The 22,432-nt window shown below is 48.5% G+C and overlaps 1 protein-coding gene across 3 annotated transcripts; it reads left to right on the top strand.

Annotated features, from left to right (window-relative positions):
• Positions 1-162: 162 nt before the first annotated feature.
• C1H11orf86 (chromosome 1 C11orf86 homolog) lies at positions 163-13,871 on the top strand. Of its 3 annotated transcripts, none has more exons than XM_021650309.2 (3): positions 163-745; positions 12,145-12,488; positions 13,098-13,871. In XM_021650309.2, exons 2-3 carry the CDS (start codon positions 12,216-12,218, stop codon positions 13,191-13,193), a joined length of 369 nt encoding a protein of 122 aa, XP_021505984.1. In that variant the 5' UTR covers positions 163-745; positions 12,145-12,215; the 3' UTR covers positions 13,194-13,871. The 3 variants fall into 3 exon arrangements, with proteins under 3 accessions (XP_021505984.1, XP_021505983.1, XP_060240084.1); XM_021650308.2 differs by having other exon boundaries at positions 167-745; positions 13,095-13,871; XM_060384101.1 differs by having other exon boundaries at positions 167-745; positions 11,834-12,488; positions 13,095-13,871.
• The last annotated feature ends 8,561 nt before the right edge of the window (positions 13,872-22,432 follow it).

The following is a 22,432-nucleotide window of genomic DNA, read 5'->3' as shown; positions in this document are numbered from 1 at the left end:
CACCTCCTACGCGCCACCGCCTACTCCCCTTTCTTGGAAGCCTCACGTGGGCCGTCTGGCGCGGCCAGGTCCCGCAATAGGCGGAAGTGGTCCGGCCTCAGCTCTTTCTGATTGGCTGTCGGCGGGGGTGGGGACGCGCGATTCATTCACTCCCGGTAGCACGTGTCTCTTCAAACCGCAATCATAACAGATGCACGGGGATGGGGCAGTGCTGCCAAACGTCGGTGCTCGTTAGCCGGCAGAGGAGAGGTCACAGGAGAAGCCTTAACGACGGGTGCGAAGGAGGAGAAAGCGTCGGGACCCCCTGGAGTTGCGTCTCTGCGTCCTTTGGAAGCTGCGCGAATGGGGATGACGGACAGGAGCTCGGTCTGTGTGACCTTGCAGCCTTGGCTTCACGTCTCTGAGCTCAGTCTCCTGATCCGCAAAGCGGGGCCGTTCAGGGCCTTAAAGGTTTTATTTCGGGAAGGTTCGGTTTAGCCAACAAAAGCTTCATGAATTGGGTTCTGTGCTGAACCGGGAGCGGGGAGTCACCAAAGCAACCCCAAACTCCTGCCTTCAAGTGACAGGAAACAAATACAATATACAGTCCATCATCATTGATCAGGCCAAGGAGAAGAATATAAACCACTTTCTGACAGGGTAATCAAGAATTATGTGAACATCGCGATAAACAATAATCGGTGATTGATTCCGACCCTGCCGGCTGTGCAGAGCTTGCCACTGGGCTGCGGGCAAGGTGGCACAGGTATGTAATGCCAGTGCTTAGAAGACTGGCAGGCCTCTGCAATATGGCCTCTCTTTGAAAAAAAAAAAAAGAGGGGGGGCAACTCCAACCAAGACAACCTTCTGGTTCTCCTTTAATCTGTCTGGCAGAACCCCTACCCTGCATGAATCCAATATGGCTGTTTAGTAGGAGAATATGGATTTAAATTTCATTTTTCCAGATTCACATATTCCCTTTAAGCACTAAGTATGTGTTTGGTGTCATGCTAGAGAGAATGGTGGTCAAGACCCAGCTTCAGACATTGCATCAAAGACTTCATATTATTAACGACGACAAAAAAAGCCAGGCATAATGATGCAAAACTCTAATCCCAGCAATTGGTTTGTCTAAGGCAAGAGGATCAGGAAGGTTGGGTTTGAGGTGTGGAGGGTTTTTTTGGGGGAGGGGTTGGCTGGTTGTTTTTTGGTATGGGGCTTTGTTTGTTTTGGTTTTAGTTTTTAGGTTTTTTGTTTTTGTTTTATTTTGGTTGTTTGTTTTTGATTGATTGGTTGTTTTTTGTTTGTTTTATGCTTGTTTGAAACAACAAAATCCATAGCTGAAGCTGGCCTGGAGCTCCTAGAGTCACATGCCTCTGCCTCCTGAGTGCAGGACTTAAAGGCATGTGCAAGCACCCTCAGCTGAGGGGCAGGAGTTCTAGGCCTGCCTGGGCTACATAAGGAACTTGTCTCAAAAACAAAACAAAATACCCAAAGACAAAGAGTCACTTCTTTGTTGTTGAGACAAGTACTGTATAGCCCAGGCTGGCTGGCTGCTACAGAGCTCTTATGTAAGCCCAAGAGGTCTGTTCTGCTCAAGTTCAAGACCATCTTTTTGTTGTTGTTCAGGTTTTGGGGTTGTTACGTTTTCTGGTTTTGAGACAAAGCCTTACCATGTGACCCAGGCTAGCCTCAAACTCCTCTGCTAGGATTGGGGGCCCAAACTACTTCACCTGGAAACTTTTTTTAAGAACCATTTTATCATTATTTATGTCTGTGTAAGGGCAGAACAGTGTCGGTTCAACTGGAGCTGGATTTACAGGCCATGGTGAGCTGCCTAATATGAGCATTGGGATCAAATTTGGGTCCTTTGCAAGAATACTGTGTGCTTTCAACTACTGAGCCATCTCCAGCCCCTCTTTTTTTTTTTTTTTTTTTTTTTTTTTTAAGTCAGGGCAAGACTTAAAGCTGTATGACCTTGGGCAAAGGCCTCTCCCTCTATACTGGATTTCCACTTAATGTGACTAAGTCTTAATTACTGACCTAATGACTCTTCCCATACATGAAGTACGTGAATGTCTGTGATTTCCTCCCTTCCTGTCTACGGCTAATCTCTCCTCCGTTGTGCAGGTGAGACAGGAACCCCTGTGTCCTTCAGAAAGGGCTAGTAGCGTGCCACAGTGTCTTTGAGTGAGATGGAGCGACTCGCGCCTGCTTAGATCCTGTGAGCACTGAGGGTGGAGCAAAGGACACATGGGTCCTCCAAGGGTCACACGACCGCTGCGTCCACCCCAAATGACTCAGGCCTAAACAAAGAAGCTGATGAAGACAGCCAGAAAGTGAGAGGGCAGTTGTGAACAAAGGACCTGTAGGCTCAGAGCAGAGAGCTCTAGCATCTATGTTACGTAGCTCAGGTTAGATTAGGGAACAAGAACACCTGCCTACCCAGGCTTTCTCCTGCCCCAGGATGAGTTTCCCCAACCGAGTAGAGGATGGCTCCCATTCCAGGCCCCAGAGGCCAAGTGAGCAAGCTGTCCGATCTAATGCTGGAGTGAGAAGTTTTAGCATGGCTGGAAACTACATGTGAGCCTGGGCTCTCCTCGACTCCTGTCAGAGTCTCAGGTAGTATCAGTCTCAGAAAAGACCCCCGGACCCAGATTTTTTGGTTCTGATGCTCTCCTTGTGGAGCTCCTGTCCCCTCCAGGTCTTTATCTCCCACTTCTTTCATAGGACTCTGTGCATTCTGCCCAAAGTTTGGTTATGAGTCTCAGTATCTGCTTTGATACCCTGCAGAGGCCCTCTGTGATAGGCTCCTGTCCTGTTCCCTGTTTGTTCCCTCTTCCAATGTCCATTCGGTTTGCCTTTCTGAATGAGGATTGATCATCTTACCCAGGGTCCTCCTCCTTGCTTAGCTTCTTTAGGTGTACAGATTTTAGTATGTTTATCCTATATTATATGTCTGATATCCACTTATAAGTGAGTATATACTGTGTGTGTCTTTCTGCTCCTGGGATACCTCACTCAGGATAATCTTTTCTAGTTCCCATCATTTGCATGCAAATTTCATGATTTCCTTGTTTTGAATTGCTCAGTAGTATTCCATTGTGTAAATCTGTCACAGTTTCTCTATCCATTCTTTGGCTGAGGGACATCTGGGTTGTTTCCAGATTCTGGCTATTAGGAATAAAACTGCTACGAACATGGTTGAGCAAATGTCCTTGTTGTATACTTGAGCATATTCTGGATAAATGCCTAAGAGTGGTGTAGCTCTTCCTTATCAGAGTAACCAGAAGACAGAAACACCAACAGGGTCGTCCCAAGCCACATAGACCCATTCCTGGGGACTGAGGGCCCTGTATTTCCATGCTGGTTTTGGAAGCTCTCCAGATGGGTCTGTTGTGACTGTTGAGACACACTGAGAAGCCTCATAAGTATTTCCCAGGCTTCTGTGGTGATAAGAACCTTCCTAGTGCTCTAAAAACAAAACCAACCTGATTTCTGGACTCACACCCACTCTTAAAGACAATGTGTCAGGAAATCTGGGATCCAGTCCAGAACTGTTTTTGCTTGGTTGGTTGATTTTGTTTGTCTTTTTGTTTGGTTTGGTTTGGGTTTTTGAGCCAAGTTTTCTTTCTTTTAGCTTTGGCTATCCTGGAACTCACTCTGTAGTCCAGGCTGGCCTTGAACTCACTGAGATCTACCTGCCTCTGCCCTCAAGTGCGGGACTTAACCGTATGAGTCACCACTGCCCTGAATCAGAAATTTTTTTATATTAACTTCTTTTTTTTTTAACTTTTCTGACCAATCCACAACTGATTATTAAGATCTTAGGGAGCTTGGCTATAATCCGAGGAAATTTCAGCAGAAGGTGAAACCAGACAAAAAGGCAGAGCCTGGCCAAGGCAGTTTTTGTCAGGAGTTTGGCTGTGTTGTGATACATAGGATATGGACCCAGGACTGGAAAGGAGGTAAGTGTGTCCAGCATCTCAGGGGCTCCTGTAATGCCTTCTCGCTGCTTCCTGTGTCTTTCACTTTCTGGAGAGTGATAGCTTTCTGGTTTTCAGTCTCCCTTAATCCTGTTGCTCTCCCCTCCTTCCCACCCAGTCATTTAAGGCTCTGCCTGCTCTGGCTCTTTGGTATGAACAGTCCCATCTCCAGAAGTTGTTCCAACCCTTGGCCGGCACTGGGGAGCCTAGGGTTCCATCTTCCCCATGTTGCTTGGTTGTAGAAGTCTCTGCCAGCTCTGGGATATTCTCTCTCCTTCCTCTAAATAGATGCCCCCAACAATTCCATCCAAAGTGCCTCCCAGTCTCTTTGGGTGACAAGGCCATCCCCTTAGCCACAGTGCACATGAAATTCCTGCCTAGTCACGTTGCTGTTTCCATGCCCACAGCCCAAGTACACAAAGCCTCTGCTGGATACCTCACCACAGCCAGCACTCGCCACTGCCCACAGGATGAAGAGGGTTGACTCTCCAGTCCACACACAGCCATGGCTCCTTTGGTTGCTCTAGTAACCCTGTCAAGTATGACAGGATGTTGTGACCATTTGACAGGTGTGGACACTGAGGCTCCCAGAACTGAAATGATCCCACACCCCAGGACTTCCAGGCTGTGCTGCTGCTATTTATTTATTTATTTATTTATTTATTTTTGTAGTCTACTGGTCACCTTGGATCACCCTGGAAAACTCAAGGCAAAAAGTTGTAGACTTCAGATGTCAAACAAAGGGCTTCTGTTTTGACATTTGCGTCTTAAGGATATCTTAAAAGCCTTAAAGTAGAAGGGCTTTGAACAAGGTCCTTCCAAGATCTCCTGTAAGATAAGGAGTGCCTGGGACTGGGTGTACAAACAGCTTGTCAGGCCTCTGCACAGACCTGTCCCTGTGGTGGGCTCACATTGGTTATGCGCTTGTGCCTGTTAACAGAAGGAGTTTGGGCACCCAGATGAGGGAAACCTCGAGAGGCAGGAAAACCCACATCAGCCCATCGTGTCTCAGCAAGGCGTGTTCTTGGCTCTGGGAGCTTTTACTGTAGTTTTTCAGTAACTGTGACTGTTTGCTGTTCACTTCCATTGGCCCAATAAGGTGGAGGGCCTGTGGGAAGGCCTGGTGGGTAAAGGCACTTGTCACCAAGTGATAAGGTGGTGTTGATCCTGGAACTATTCCAGCTGCCATGTGAGCACTAAACCCAGGAATGTAGACCAGTGGTTTGACTAGGGAAACTAGACCCCCAGCTGGGATGGTGGCTCACATCTGTAATCCTAGCCCTTAGGAGGCTGAGCCTAGTGTGGTCCTGTCAGAGCTATGGGAAGTCTGTTCCTGGGAAGCAGCTCCTCTGGCTAGCATCTGGGCTTCAGCCTTTCCTTCCACCCAGCATGATATTCCTGGGGAAATGAAACGGTTTGGGGTCTGCTGTTTCTTTTTCTTTCTTTCTATCTTTCTTTCTTTCCTTCTTTCTTTCTTCTTTCTTTCTCTCTCTCTTTCTTTCTTTCTTTCTTTCTTTCTTTTTTTTTTTTTTTTGACAGGGTTTCTCTGTGTGTAGCCCTGGCTGTCCTGGAACTTACTCCCTAGACCATGCTGGCCTCAAACTCACAGTTTGTCTCTGCCTCCCAAGGTTGGGATTAAAGGTATGCTAGCCACCCCCCGACACACACACACACACACCTGGCTAAGAGTCTGTTATCTCAATAAGCTAATAGAACAAGCATCTCTCTAGAATTGTCTCCTTTCCTGCAAGAAAGGTTACAGGAGGATCTGTGTAAGTGAAGTCAACTGAGGCTACACAGTTAGTTCCAGACCAGCCTAGGCAACAAAAAAGAACAAGGCCCTAGAGTTAAGCAGGGCCATGGCTTTAAAATGCTAAGCCTCTGCCATGGACTCAAGAGTGAACCCAGTGAGTGTCCAGTGACCCCAGACTCCTGATGTTCACCTCTGTCCTGGTTTGCTTTCCTTTGCTGTGGTAAACACATGACCAGAAAGCAACTTTGATAGAAACAGTTTATTTGACACACATCCTGATCACAATCCATCATGAAGGGAAGTCAGGGCAGGCACTCAAGCAGAGACAATGAAAGAATGCTGCTAACTGCCTGGATCCTCATAACTCACTCAGCCTGCCTTTTGATACAGTCCTGACTACCTGTCCTGCGGTGACCCCACACACAGATGGCTGTGTCCTCCCACATCAGTCATTAAGCCAGAAAACCCTCACAGACCAATCTGAGGAAAGTACTTTTCTCTGTTTTGATTGTCAGTTTTTGTTTTGTTTGTTGTTGTTTCAAGGGAAAGAACTTGAAGTTGAATGGGTAGGGAGGAGCTGAGAGAGGTGAAAAGTATGCTCAAAATATGTTGTATATGTATTTTAAAATTGATAAAAATTAAAAAATAATTATACATCTTAGCCTCCATGTACACACACCCCATCTCCCCTGAGAGCAGGCTAGACCTAGCAACTTGCTTCTAAGAAGCAAGTGATGAGTGCTACCTCCAATGCCACACACCAGAGCCTGGCTTCTGTCCTGCTCCTGAGCTCCAGCCCTCACCCACAGGCTTACACTGACTGAATTGAGCTGCTGTGTTCTGAGTGGCTCTCTGATCAGGATCAAGGAGCCAACAAGAAACTGAGGCCCTTGGCCTAACAACAGTCTATGAAGAGCAGAGTTGTGTAAACAGCTCCTTGGTGTGATGTGCTTGCCACATGCACATCCCTTCCTCCAGCTGGGCCACCTGGGACACACTGTAGGCCTTGGTGGGAGCCCTTGAGAGGCCTAAACCACTCCCATCCCCCCAACCCCCACACAGGGGAACAAAGAGATAATAACCGTGTGCTGTCTTAAGCTGCTAATACTGTTTTAAGCCACTGAATTTCATTTAAGCTCTCTGGAGGTTTTGATGATATCCATAGAGGGATTAGCTCCAGAACCAGTAAAAACTAAATGAGAACAAAGCATGGTGGCACAGGAATGAGGCAAATGGATCTTTGTGAGTTTAAGGCCAGCCTGGACTACATAGTAAATTCCAGGCCACACAGGGCTCTGAGACTCTGTCTTTGGTTTGGTTTGGTTTCTCTGTGTCGCCTTGGCTATCCTGGACTCACTTTTTAGAGCAGGGTGTCCTTGAACTCACAGTGATCCACCTGCCCCTGCCTCCCCAAGTGCAGGGAGATAAAAGGCATATGTCATTACACCCAGCCACTGTCTTAAAAAAGAAAAAAAAAAAAAAAAAAAAGGAGGAGAGAGGCCATTTCATGTCTCCTACAAAGTCCACATTCCTTCCCCTAGGCTACTTGTCTTGTGGCAACAGGTAACAAACATCCTTCAGGATTTAACACTGTCTGGTCCTGAAGACACAAAGATAAAAGTGATGGTTTCCTAGCCTTCAGGGAATGCTAGGTCTGAAAGGCTAAGGTGGATATGTGCACTGTTGGGCTGCTAGAGGGACAGTCTACCCTACCCAGCACCATGGGGTCAAGCAGACTTCTCAGGAAGTAGCAGATCCAGGTATGGAAAGATGAGGGGCTGGGGAGATGGCTTTGCTGGTAGGAGCAATTGCTGCTCTTTCAGAGGACTCTGGTTTACTTTCCAGCACCTACCTGGTGGCTCACAACCATCCGTAACTCTAGTTCCAAGGGACTGACTTCCCCTTGTAGCCTCAAGCAGGCACCAAGCACACATGTGGTACACATACACACATGCCAGCAAAAATCCTCACGTAAATAAAATAAAATAAAATAAAATAACCTTTAAAATATTGTGAGGAATGTGAGCCAGAGCTGGCCAGATGTGGAGACAGTGGAGAAAGCAGGTATTTTCTTGTATCTTCTCCCATCTCCAGTGAGTGGAAGAGCTTGTTTCAAGACAGAAGTTGGGCACGTAGCTCAGTTGGTAAAATGTTTACATAGAGCCCAAGGGTCATTCCCCAGCCCCTCATAAACCAGGCATGGTGGTCAGGCCTGTAATGCTAGCACTCAGGAGGTGGAAACAGGAGGTGAGGTGCTCTGTAAGTTTGAGGCCAGGTTGGTCTGTACATAGCAAGTCTCAGGTCAGCCAAAGCTACATAGATGTGCTTTGGTCATGGTCTCTTCACAGCAATAGAACACGGACTAAGACACCCGCTAAGCCATCTCCACAGCCCCATCAAAGTTTCTCTAGGTTCCTGCTGAGACTGGCAGATATTAAGTGTTACATCACCCAGGGAAGGCTCCAAAGCTGAGGGAAGAAAGGGTATGAATAGGTCAGGCCCAGGGAGAGAAGAGGAGGGTAAGCCAAGAGCCAAATGCAGGGCTTCTCTCTAGATAGAGGAGGCGGGGCAGAGCACCACAGCAACAGCTTCAATGGCAGCCTGACCAAGGTACTACTGACCAGCTCTGCTCTAGCCAGATGTTAGTCTCTGTAAGCTTCTACTTCCTGGCCTGTAAATTGTAATGGTAAGCCAGATGTGGGGGCACCTGTAATCCCAGGAAAAAAAAAAATATCATTTGACTCTAGATGTTCAAGACCAGCTTGGGCAACTTAGTGAGACTATAAATGTTTAAATTATTTTTGTATTTTTAATGTTTTTTTTAAAGACAGGTTTTTGTTTTTTTTCTGTGTAGCCTTATCTGTCCTGGACTTGCTTTGTAGACCAGGCTAGGCTCAAACTCAGAGATCCACCCGCCTCTGCCTCCCTGAGTGCTGGGATTACAGGTGTGAGACACCGTGCCCCACTGTATTTTTAATTTTATTATGTGTTTATATATCGGGTGGGGTTGCCACAGCATGTGTGTAGAGGTCAAAGGACAACTTGAGTAAAGTGGCTCTCTCCTTCCTCAGAGCCCCAGGGATTGAATTAAAGTCATTAGGCTCCTTGGAAACACCTTAACCCACTGAGCCATCTTGCTAGCTCCCATCTCAATTTTTTAAAAAAAGGATGTAAATCCTCATTCAGGAAACTGCTGTGAAGTTCAAATAAAATCCATAGCGGGGTTATCTGTAGAGCCAGGGAAAATGCTCACAACAGGACTCAGTGATAGAGCATTGCCTAGCATAAGATAGGCCCTGAGCTGATACACAAAAATGCATATACACACACACACACAAACAGGATCAGGGATAAGCATACCTGTAACTCCGGTACTTGAGAGACTAAAGCAAGAAGATCGTGAGTTTGAGGGCAGCCTGGGCTACAGCATGAGATCCTGTTTCAAGAAGAAAAAAAAAAAAATTGGAAATATGGGCCTGGAGAGATAGTTCAGGGATTAAGAGCACTTGCTATTCTTGTAAAGGACCCGAGTTCATTCACCAGAACCAACGTGGTTGATCACAGTGGTCTGTAACTCAAGTTCGAGAAGGTTCAACTCCATCTTCTGGCCTCCTCGGGTATCAGGCATGCACATGACACACATATATACATTTAGGCAAAACACTTGTACACATATATTTTTAAATTAGAAATGTAGATTTTAGAAAAAATTAAATTACATTCCCTCACAGACAGGCGCAGTGATACATGCCTGTAATCCCAGCAGTTCGAAACCAGCCTGGTCTACAAAGCAAGTCCAGGACAGTCAAGGCTGCGCAGAGAAACCTTGTCTTGGGGAAAAAAACCAAAACATTCTCTCTCGTGTGTGTGTGTGTGTGTGTGTGTGTGTGTGTGTGTGTGTGTGACAGCTGTCGTGTAAATGTAGAGATCAGAGGACAACTTTGAGGAACAGTTTCTCTCCTTCTACCATGTGCATCCCAGGGTCTGAACCAGATTTCTATCCCCAGAAATTTTCATTGATAATGAAAATGCCCAAAGAGTGGGGGCTAACTTTGGTTCAGATGCATGGGATCCCTTAATCTTCAGATTATATGATTGTGGGGAAATTGCTGTCCCAGACCACCTCTCCCCAGTCACATTCTGCTGTGGGGGCCTCACTCCATGTACATGATACCATGTTTTGTTCGGTTCCCATACAACACATTTTATAAATGAAGAGGCTTACAAAAGAGAGGTTTGGGACTGGAGAGATAGCTCAGAGGTTAAGAGCACCATCTGCTCTTCCAAAGGTCCTGAGTTCAATTCCTAGCAACCACATGGTGGCTCACACACATCTATAATGAGATTGGGTGCCCTCTTCTGGTGTACAGGCATGAATGCAGGCAGAATATTGTATTTATAAATAAGAAATAAATCTTTGAAAGAAACGGGGGAAAAAAAAAAGGAAAAAATTCACACAAGAAAGAATGCCATCAACTCACTTTCAACATTTGCAGTGTCCAAGAACCAATACACCCCAGTTAGTTCACACAATGGCCTGAAGGGTTTTGTTTGAGACAGGGTTTCTGTGTTGCTTTGGCTATCCTGGAACTCACTCTGTAGACCAGGCTGGCCCCAAACTCAAGGAGATCCACCTGCCTCTGCCTCCCAAGTGCTGGGATTAAAGTCATTCACTTCCCTGCTCAGCCCCTGTGTTGTTTTTTATTTGTTTGTTTGTTTGTTTTGTTTTCTGAGACAGGATTTTTCTGTGTAACAGTCCTTTTCTGAAACTCACTTTGCAGATCAGCCTGCCCTTGACCCCTGAGAGCTGGGGTTAAAGGCATGTGCCACCATGCCTGCCTGTCTCTAGCCTGAGTTCTTTGTCGCTCTGGGGTGTAACTCAAGGTACCAGAGCTTCCAGCAGTGAAACTGCAGTTCACTTAGAAGACAGTGGTCCCCAGAGCTCGGGCTCTTAAGCATGTGCTGTGCTAGAGTATTGAGGACAAAGCTAAGGCTGGAAAATTCAGTCCTCCTGATACTGCCCCTGGAGATGTCCTGTGTGTCTTCTTCCTCCCCCTCCTCCAGGCTGAGGATGTAGCTCAGTTGGTACAGTGCTTGCCTGGCATGCACAAGGATCTGTGTTCCAGCCCCAGAACTATATACACAGAACATGGTGACCCATATTTGTAATCCAAGAATTCTGAAGTGAAGGGGGGTGGGGCTTAGGAGTTCAAGATCATCCTCTGCTACAGCAATTTTGAGATCTGTCTGGGCTACATAAGACCCCGTCTAAAACAAAACAGTAAGTCTGGTATAGTGAGATAATATTTACTATGGATATTTTTTCGTTTTTTTTTCTTTTTTGGTTTTACAAGACAGTTTCTCTGTGTAACAGAGTCCAGGCTGGCTTCAACCTCGAAAGCGATCCACTTGTCTCTGCCTTCCAAGTGCTGGGATCAAAGGCGTGTGCCAGCACACCCAGTCATATGGATCATTTTCTTTTCTTTGTGGTGCTGTGCAGTATATGTGTGTACATGTGAATGAAGGCTGTGTGTGTGTGTGTGTGTGTGTGTGTGTAGACCAGAAGTTGACGTCAGCAATCTTCCTCTCTCATTCTCTACCTTTATTTATTTATTTATTTATTTATTTATTTATTTATTTTAATTTTTGAGAGAGGAACTAGCTGTGTCAACCAGACTGGCCTCAAACTAACAGAGATTCTCCTGACCATAGCTCGTGACACTGAGATTTATGACCTGTGGCACTGCGCCTGGCCTCACCTTTTTATATTTTCACTGAATCAGGCTCACAAATGCAGCTCAAATAGGGGCCTGCCAGCCCCAGAGAGACTACTGTCTCCTCCTGGTGCTGGGGTGACAGATGTGCGCTGGTGTCACATCCACCTTCCTGCATGGCACCAGGGAACCAACTCAGATCTTGTTGCAGCAAGCACTTATGAGTGAGCCATCTCCCAGCCCCTAACGCTCACGGTTTTTCTTGTGTGCTGCTGACCTCCAGAGCTCTCAGCACCTTGTAAAACTGAAAGTCTGTAGCCATTTAACAAGGCCTGGCCACTGTCCGGCCCCTTGCCTTACCCACAATTTCACTCTGGTATTCATGAATCTGACTGTTGTAGATGGAAGCTGCTCTGTGCTCTGTTGTGGAAGCAGCTTTGCTTAATGTCCATGAGGTGAGTGGCATGGACAGCCAAGGCCGAGTTTAGAGGAGGCCAAGGTCTCCAAGAGTAGAGTGGTCAGAGGAGAGAAGAGGAAAGACAAGAGGAGCCAGTCCAGCACTCAGAAGGATCCTGAGTTGGAAGCCAGCCTGGACTACATAGTCCTGCTGCAGTGAGGAGACAATGGGGAAATGACTCAGAGATGTTTGGCCTTTGTGGCCTGCCCTTTGGTTTACGACAGCCACCTCAGCAGCACTGACCTTTGCCTCCAGGTGATTTCCCCATCCTTTGAGTGGAGGCACCAAAGCTAGTGGCTTGCAGACCAGTAATAGCCTCCAAAACCATGGGGACCAGCCAGCGCAGTCAGTCCTTCCAGGAACCCAGGTCCTGCTATGGGAAGCTCCACGAATCCCAGGGGAGGTCCCGGGAAGGCCGACTCCACCGGGCACTGAGCCTCAGACAGAGCCATGAAAAGTCCAGGTCGCAGGGCCTTGATGGCACGGAAGGTCTGGAGGTCCCTGTTCAGGAGCGGCTGCCAGGGACGTTGGGAGACACAGAGCAGCTGATCCAAACCCAGAGAGGAGGCAGCCGGCGGTGGCTGAGGCAGTACCAACAGGTGAGGCTTCTAACTGAATCATCAGTTTCATGGGGAAATATGGTGGTGGTGGTGGGAACTCGGGCAGCAAAGGGTTAAGAGCACAGCTGACCTGAGGAAAGCCAAGCAAAACACCCAGGGATTGGATGCATTCAACTGAAAGCAGCTGGGGCACTGGGGAGTCGATGAAGGTTGGAGGAGGGAGGACGAAAGGGGCCAGGGCGGAACATGCTCAGAGCTGTGTGCTTTTGAGATAGGGTTTCACGATGTAACTAACCCAGGGTGGCCTGGAACTCTTGGTCCTGTGTCCTGAGTTCTGGGAACACGGGGACACACTGCCATGCCAGCCATTCGTGACCATATCAAGATGATTAATGTGGTACTGTGTTGGAAGGGCTAGAACAGGAGGCCCGGACATTGGCCAAAGCAAGTTGTGGCAAGTTATGGTCTGTACCTCTTACCAGGGAAGGAAAGCAGATTCCCCCGCCCCTCTTGGCCCTGCCCAGCAGCGGGAAGGGTCTCCCCAGGAGCTTGGCTTCTCTTTCATGGCTCTACTCCCACCTGGTGGCTGTGAGCGGAACAGCACTGGAAGCCCACCACCTTTACTTCCCTGCTTTGGTCTTCCAGCAGGTGAGGAGGAGGTGGAGGAGCTTCGTGGCCAGCTTCCCCAGCGTGACCCTGAATCGACCAGCCCCCTCAGAGACCTCGTTGGATGCCAACAGCTAGAGCTGCTGTGACTGTCCTCGCTCTGTCGGCTGGACTCCTGTGTCTCCTCATCTGCCTCTTCATGTAGTTCTAGACTCTGACCTGTTCTGTCTTGTGACCCAAGGAAGCCTCTGTCAGCAGATCATACAAGGCCCCGCCTGGGTGCCATTCTTGGCTCTGGCAGCTAACTCTTAGCAAAGACCTCCATAGGCCTGAGGAGAAGGCCTATGAAAGTGTCAACTTTGACCCCTCGACCCCACACAGACCAGCCACCAACTTTCAGGACAGAGTTCAGTGAAGCCAAACAACAGTTGAGAATTTCTTGAATCTGGCATGGTCACGGGGCCAAGCTCCACCTGGCTTTCTGGTCAGCTGCTAGTGACAAGCCAAGAGTTGGATCTCCCTTACAGACTGTGAGCCTCCAAAGGCTAGGACCATGTGCTGGAGTCCTCTTCTGAACAGATGCAATGGAACCCTTTCCTCAGCCACGCCCTGCTGCAGATAGGACTGACTGTCTGCTTAAGAAGCCCAAATGTGCATGTTGCTGTCTTTGGATTTCCTGGTATCCTGATGAAGGAAGCAGGGAAGTCTCCCTTCCCTGTGTGACAGAGGGAAACTGAGGCCCAGAGGGGAAAGGAGACCATCTGCCTACATGCACTTGGGTTGAACCCATCAATAAAGCCACTGAGCCGAAGGAAACTATTTGCCTAGTGACTAATACAAAAGCTCTGAGCCTCTCCCAACTCCTGTGAGACAAGTCTGGCCCAGAGTCCAAGGCCTCACTCTGAGAGGGCAAAGGGCTGTTCTTGAGCCACCAGGGGAGAGGGTCTGAGCTCTCAGAAAGGTGTCAGGCCTTCTGGTGGGTCCTCTGAGTTCTTCAGCTTCCGGCCTGTCTTCTTGGCACAGGGTCCACTGAGGAACTGAGTGAGTCCAGGAGACACAGTGATAGGCTCCTTGTTTTCTCAGAGCTCAGAAACCTGGCAGGCCTGCTCAGGCAAAAAACAGGTCCTGGACAGGCAGTGTTGATCCCTTGCAGCGACTGGGAACTTGGCCTGGAAGCTAGACTGCGGGAACAGATTAGAAACGTTAAGAATCATGACATTTTTATTTGTGACACAGTGGACATGTGAAGGTCAGACGACAGCTTCCAGAGTCTTTTTTAACTCTGTGTCCTGGGGACAGACCTCAGGTCACCAAGGACACAGAGCAAGTGCTTTCCCCCACTGAGCAATCTTGTCAGCTCTATTGGTTTATTTTGAAGCAAGGTCCCTTGTAGCCAAGGCAGGCCTCAAACTCACCATAAAGCCAAGGCTGGCTTTGTACTTTTGATCCCCCAACCTCTAGCTACCAGATGCTGGGGATACATTAGTGTGTTAACACACCTGACCTTTGACCTGCTTGGCCTGGCCTCCAGGGCTCTGTGTCAGCTTCTCAGGTTTCTCATTTGGGGTCACTTGTGACAGAAGACATGGGAATCTCATGTGCTTGGAGGGTTTCAGCTGGAGTGGGGACCACCCAGCAGGACAGCAACATTATCACCCTGAATCACTGACTAGAGAATAGGAGGCACAGCCACAGCCTGTCCTGAGGAAAACTCAAGGAGGGCAAGGCTGCCTCTCCTTGCACTTGTGTGGATGCCCCTTCTCTGAATGCACCGTGGGTGCTCAGGAAACACGCATTGTTCGTGGGTCAGCACGGACAAAGGCGAGAGAACAGATTTGGAAGCACAAGCCGCTGCAAAGGGTCAGACTCAGCAATGCCCCTGGCTCAGGCTCTGCCTGTGTTTGCTGCCTGTATTTCCCTGCTCCCCCTGCCTCCCGACTGCCTGTTTCACACCTTGCCCATCCTTTCCCTTCCGTTGGTTGTACAGGCCACTGAGGACAGCCTCGAGCCACACTCTGTGATGGCTGCCTACACCCTCCTGCACTTAAAGCCTGTATCCCCATCCATCGAAGGACTTGCCAGACTTGATGAAGTGACAGGGAGGGGCATCCAGACCACACTGTGGACCAGAACCACAGTCAGGCTGGGAAAATCTGACCAAAAAGAGCTGGGGTGACATCGCTTGTTGGTTGGGGTTGGGGGTAGCTCCTAGCCAATTAGCTAGCTCCCTCATGGAGGACCTACATTCTGGACCTCTCTATCAGGGAAGGCTCTGTCAGAGGGGCCCCAGCATGAAGGTCAACATGGAATGCATAGGCACATGCCAGGGCCTGGCACTCATTCAGCCTCAGACAGCATCTGCCCGGCTATCTTGCTCTACCCCCCCCCCCCAGACTTTCAGGACCCCCTTATTTTCTCTCCATCCTCTGCTCTCTGTGGGCAGAGCCACTCCGCCCGTGTCCAGGGGTCTTGGGTCTTCTGGCTCACAGCTGGTGGGTCTGGGACTCGCTGTACCCTCAAGCAGCCTCATTTCTACCTGCTCAGCTCTGGGGAGCAAGTTTCCCATCCAACACAGCTTCATCTGTGCTCCTTCTGTCCTCAAATAGTTCACAGCATGGCTGTGCAGTGCAGACAGCTGCCTGATGCTCGGTTACAAAATGGAATGTGTGTTCATTAGGGCAACCTGGGGATGGGGATGACACAGGAGGCCTGATTCCTGCCCCAGGATTGAGCTCTGGGCTTGACCAAGGATCATCTTCAGCTTCCGGCAAGGAAGAAGGCTGGGGGCAGGCTGGGGAAGAAACCCTGCTGGGGAAATGGAACCTCATGGCTGTGCTAATGGGGAAGCATTGAGGTGTGCAGAAAACACTGTGTCCCCAGCATATCTGAGGCGGGGCCGGATATGGACGAGGCCATTTATCTTACAGATGAGGAGAGCAAGGCTACCTAGGCCAGAGACAAGCTGGGACTGACAGCCAGTGCTGCAGTCTCCCAGGTCACAGCTAATGCTCCAAGTCCAAACAGCACTCTGAAGGAGACAATGGATGCCCACACAGAGGAGGCCAGGGCCTGAGTGTCAAAGCTACAGTTCCTCCTCACTTAACCTGAGGGAGAATCACTCTCCTCCTTTGAGCTCACTTCCCTCCCCCACTCCCACATTTTCCCTCTCCCTCCTTTCTCTCTCTCTCTCTCTCCCTCTCTCACTGAACAAGTGGCATGACTTACATGTGGCTCTCAGTGAACAACCGTAAAAGGAACTTTTATTCCCCTGTTACAATTGTTGTCTGGGAGGCTTCCTACCTCCTCTGCTAATGTAGGCCTAGTCCTAGAAGCTTCTAGCCACCTTACAATCTAACCTAGGCTTGGAACATTTTCAGCCTCTGAGATTTACTGCTCACCCTTTCTTGTTCTTACTGAGCTCTGGGCTGGCTCACATGCTCTCTCCCAGCTAACTTATTCAATCTGGCTCTTCTCTCAGCCTCTGAATTGCTCTGTTTGGCCCCAAGCAATCTGCTCTAATCTCCTGGCTCCTTCTCATTCTCTGGTTCATTCAGTCTTCACCTGAGTTCTCTCTCTAAAACCTAGCTCTCTATTACTGTCCCAGGAAAACTGCCTCTTCCTCCTTCTCTCTCTCTCTGTCCATTAAGTAGCTTCTTTCCTCTCTCTCCTCGTGAGAGTTGAGTGTATCCTATTCTGTCAAATTATTCTCTGATTTGTCACCTTTTCTGCCACTCAAACATCACTTTTAAACATGGGCACTTCCTTTTACAAACTAACTTTACCTTCATTGTTTGGCATTAACCACTATGCTTGGACCTAAGCTTTTCTTTGCCTGAACCTTGCTCTATACCAGGCTGGTCTTGAACTCAGAGATCTGCTTGCTGGTGTCCCCTGGGATTAAAGGCATGTCAGATCACACAGATCTACCAGGTCTTGGGATGTACTCTCTTGCCAGAACAGCCATGTTCTGAATTAAAATTCCTCTACAGACAATTTTGTGAAGTAGGTTTTATCCTTCCATCTTTACTTAGGTTCCTAGGATCAAACTCATATCACCAAACCTGCATGGTAGACACCTCCACACATTGAACCATCTCAGTCTCTCCTCTGGTCTCAACTGTCTCTCCTGTAAAATGGGCATGCTGATCCTTTGGGGTGCTTTATCCCAAGAGAGAACCTTCACACATACCGATTTGCCCTTATCATCATGCTAGAGAACAGCATGTATAAAATGTCCACAGTCAGAGGCTGGGGGGTTAGCTCCATCATTCAAAGGCTGGCACTGCAGGCACGAAGGCCCGAGTTCAATCCTAAACATCCACATAACAATCCAGGTGCATATGTGGTGACACACTCCTGTAATCCCAGCACTTGGGGACGCAGAGGCAGGCAGATCTCTGTGAGCTTGAGGCCAGCCTGGCCTACAAAGCGAGTCCAGGACAGCCAAGGCTACACAGAGAAACCCTGTCTCGAAAAAAAAAAATCCAGATGCAGTCCCATGTGCTTGTAACCCCAGCACTGGGGAGGCAGAAACAGTGGGCTCCTGGGAGCTCATTGGCCAAGCAGCCTAGCTTCATGAACTGTGGGTCCCAGTGTGAAAACCTATCTATCAGCACTTGGGAGGCAGAGCCAGGCAGATCTCTGTGAGTTTGAAGCCAGCCTGGTCTACACAGAGAAATACTGTCTCAAAACAAAACAAAAAACAAAACCTGTATCAAAAAAAAAAAAAAAAGAAGGTGGAGCCAGGGTGGTGGCACATGCCTTTAATCAGAGCACTCAGGAGACAGAAGCAGGTGGATCTTCACCACTTCAAGGCCAGCCTGGTCTATAAAGGGAATCCAGGACAGCTGGGGCTATTACACAGGGAAACCCTGTCTCAAAACAAACACACAAACAAGGTGAATGGTACCTAAGGGACAATGCTTAAGGTTGACCCCTGACACACAGACATACAAACACACACACAGACACACACACCAGGACAGAAGGTGAATTGTGTTTCCACTCCTTGCTAGCTGAGTGATATCAAGCAAGTCATTCAACCTCCCTGTGCCTTAATTTCCTTGTCCGTTGAATAAAAGTAAGAGCTCTCTTCTCACAGGGATGCTGGGTTCCCGGAGTTAATAAATGTAAAACATCGGAGCAGTTACTGAGCCCAGGGTTCTTAGTCACCAATCCCAGAGAAGTCTCCATGTGCTACTAAGGGCAAGAACGCTTCCTGAACCTCAGCATCCACCTCTGGGAAACGAGTGTTGTAACAGCTCCTAGCTGTAGGCACCTGGGCATGCCATGGGTCAGGCCACATGCTGTGCCCCACAGGGCCAGCCCTTGGAAGTGCCTGCCCTAGGCAAGCCTTGAGGAAGTCTGGCACTCAAAGCCTGGCGTGTCCTCAGCTCACCTTGGCTATGCCTGGCCATGTCGGGGCTACGGGTGCCAGGGAGAAGCTTTCAGGATCCAGGAGCCTGGGCCCAGCAGGCTGTAGACCAGATGGCAGCACTGGACCTCCCAGGAGGAGTCTTCCCTCAGTGCCTGTGAGGGAGCATGTATGACAGGAAGGCAGACACTGGCTCCTCTCTGCCCCATCCCCACTGTGCCTGCCACTGACCATCCCTGAGGTACACAGCTCCAGGACAAGCAATCAGTCCACTTACAAGACTCACCCAGCCAGTGAGGCTCTCAGACACGATGAGAGGCAGACCTCCCCTCGACACCCACTTAGGTCACTTCTCTGAGGATGAAGCAAGCAGCTACTACTTTCCAGCGGAGGGTGTAGAGATGCCCAGAGAAGGAAGGCCAGAGAGATCTCCCCCAAGGGACACAGATGAGCTTCAGAAAACTGTTCTGGAGTGACAGCTTGGAAAGATTCCCTGGGGCTGCCCAGCTTTGAGGATGATGGATGAAAAATCCCCTGGGAAAAATGAGAACATCTTATGTTTCTGTTTTCCAGACTAGGGTCTCCAGGAGCTAAGGATGCAGCATGGTTATGAGCACTTGATGATCTTGCGGAGGGAGGAATTTGGTTCCCAGCATCCACACAGCAGCTCACAACTGCCTGTATTGCTGGTCCCGGAGATTCCAGTGCCCTCTTTGGTCTACACAAACCACACACACACACACACAGATATACACACACACAGACATACACACACACACACACACACACACACACACACACACATACCACATTCATGTGCAAATAAAATAAATCTGAAATAATAATAGTGAATATTTATTGCGCCAAATTAAGGTATAAGTGTCAGGAGGACTGGAAAAAAACATTCTAGTGTGTGTTGCAGAGAGCAACATGAGGGCACTAAGTCTTTGCCTTCCACAGTGTGAAGTCAATAGATAACAGGATGTCCATGTTTGAAAAGCCAAGAACCTGTGATGCCAGTGTGTTGTTTAGAAAGAGGACCCCCGAGGACAGACCTGACAGAGCTCCTGCCTGGGAAAGGGTGAGATAAGCCAAAGGGTTCGCTCCTAAACCCTAGATTACTTGATTTTCACAAGTAGGTGTATTCCTCTTTTTTTTTTTTTTTTTAAGCAAGATTTCACTATGTAGAACAGGGTTTAGTCTGGAACTCACAGAGATGCCTCTGCTTCCTAAGTGCTAAGATTAATGGTGTGGGCCAGCATGCTTGGCCTAAATAAGGTGAATTTTTTAAACTTGTTTTTATTTCATGGGCGTCAGATCTTGGAGACAGAGACAGAGAGCTGCTATGCGGATGCTGGGAATTGAACCCCGGTCCTTTGGAAGAGCAACCAGTGCTCTTAACCACTGAGCCATCTCTCCAGCCTAAACAAGTAAGTTTTAGTAAATGTATCTTGTGGGCCTGAAAGGAAAAGTCTGTAATCTCAGCACTGGGGAAGCTAGGGCAGGAAAGTCAGTCCTTTAAGTGAGTCAATTGGAGGCTAACCCTGGCTGTGTGAGCTCTCACATAGTCTCAAAAAGAATTAGACCAAACAATGTATGGGGGTCTCAGGCATGACTCAGTGATAGAGCAGCTGGCCTTGCCTGTGTGAATCCCTGAGTTCTGTTCCCAGCACCACAGAAAATGGAATCCCATGTATCCAGACTAGGTCTGTGAGTGTGGCTGCAAGCTGTAACAGTTTGGTGCTACTTCTGTCCTGTCCCACCACAAAGCAAGTTTCCCTCCCGCAAGGACCTGACCTAGACCCCTTCGCCAGGAGGATCAGAAGTGGGCTGGGATGCTTGGTGTCCTGGCCTTCCCAGCTGTGGGGAGAGGAAACGGTTGCCTCTGTATATATGGAAATCCGTGGGCAGGTTTATTTGCTGGGAAGTCTGGGCCACTTCCCCTGTGGGCACTTGACAGATGCCCTGGGGGGAGGTGGGGCCAGGAATGGTCTGTTTGAGGGGGACTGAAGCCAGGGAGGAAAACCACTGCAGAGCTGGTGCTAAAAGTAGCCTGGCCAGAGAGGGGCCCACTGGGCTGACTAGAGTGTTCTGCAACTAGGCAGTTAGGCCCAGGGTCAGACAGGCCTGATGTGCATCTCTCGTGACTTGATCTTACTGTTGTGGTGTGGTTAATGCTAGAAGAGTCTGCTCTTATCTTTCAAATAGAGACAACAGGACCAAGTGAATGGGTTATTTTGAGGAGTCAAAAGGAGAAACGTAAGGAAGATCTTAATATAGGCTCTGTGTTCTAGGCAGGCTGGCTACTTAGCATCTATCACAGCTTCAGCTTACTCTCCCCTAAATGACAAAGGGACAGCTATGGAGGGAAGGAACCTGTCAGACCTCTATGGAGAAAGGCACAGTAAACAGGAACAAAGGGGCAGTTTTAGGTGGCAAAGCCTGACCGGCGCTCTCCCAGCCAGGTGGCCAAGGACGACGTCAATGACAAAAATGGTGTTTTCCCTGTGGTCCTCACCCCCAAACCTACAGCCCTAGTGTAATGAGAAGAAAATATCTTAGGCAAGTCTGTGAGATAGAGTCTCACAAAATAACTAGATGAAACTGTGATCAAAGAAAGATGGTCACAAAATAAGGGACTCAGGAACCAGAGATGGCTCAGCACTTGCTGTCAAGCCTGAAGACCTGAGTTCAAGCCAAGGACACAGCAACTTCCACCAGTTGTCCTCTGACCTCTAAACTATCTCAAAAACCAAACAAGGAGCTACACAATTGGCTCCGTGATTAACAACACTGGCTGCTCTTGCGGAAGACCTAGCACCCACATGGCAGCTCACAACTATCTGTAACTCCAATACCAAGGGATATGATGCTCTTTCCTGGACTCCACAGTACCAGACTTGCACACGGTACTCACATATGTCCATTCAGGAAAAAATACTTATCTGTCTGTCTGTCTGTCTGTCTGTCTGTCTGTCTATCTATCTATCTATCTATCTAATAAGAATAAAACTGGGCAGCGGTGGCACACACCTTTAATCCCAGCATTCGGGAGGAAGAGGCAGGCAGAACTCTGAGTTGAAGCTAGCCAAGACTACACAGAGAAACCCTGTCTCAAAAAAAAAAAAAAAAAACAAAAACCAAAAAGAACCCATTAAAACAAAACATGCAAACTGCGATAAAACGGTGTACTGGGCTCTCTCCTCCTCTGTGTTTGAGAGACAGCCACATCTTCATGTGCAGTGCCAGCCTCATGCCTGAGACATGATGGTGAAGGGCAGAGTGAAGGGATTTGGCCCTATGGGTGCCTGGTTACCAGAGCCTCCTTCAACTCTGGAACAGTGGAGATTGTTGCCATCAGTGACCTCCTCACTGACCTCATTCAACCACATGGTCTACATGCCCCAGTATGACTCTACCCCTGGTAAGCTGAAAGCACAGTTGAGGCTGAGGATGGAAACCTGTCTGCTGGGGTTGGTCTGGTGCTGTATTCTAATGCTAATTACTGGCCCCCAAAGTCTGGTTGCCACCCAGATGAGCACATTCTCACTTATAGCTGTCTTTGTTGTGTAAGCCTTGCTCTACCTAATTTAAACTTGATTGGTTAATTAAAAAAAGAATGCTGAAGCTTGGGATTTGGCAGTAGAGAGGGAGGTTCCCAGGCCTGGCATCAGGGGATCATGAGGCAGGTAGAGAGAGGAAGAAGGACAGAAGACAGAGTAGGAAGAGCTGATGGAGCAGATCCAGCCCAGGAAGAAGGACCTATTGGAAAGTATCGTGGGTCACGTAGCTGAGAGAGCAAAATAGCTTAAAGGGTTGAGATCTGTCCAACACCAATGCTTTAAGCTTGTGAATAAATCATAGTCTCAATGTGTGGTTATGTGGGAAAGTTGCTGGTTGAGGAGTAACTAAGACTTTACTAATATATGGGTGAATATTCATTAAAAAAAATTCTTCTGCACTCGTCATCAATGGGAAGGGCATCTCTACCTTCCAGGAGTGA

Source organism: Meriones unguiculatus, chromosome 1 (genome assembly GCF_030254825.1).
Source record: "Meriones unguiculatus strain TT.TT164.6M chromosome 1, Bangor_MerUng_6.1, whole genome shotgun sequence".
NCBI lineage: Eukaryota > Metazoa > Chordata > Mammalia > Rodentia > Muridae > Meriones > Meriones unguiculatus.
The sequence above is the reverse complement of the archived record's forward strand: the minus strand, read 5'-3'. Positions and strand labels throughout refer to the sequence as shown.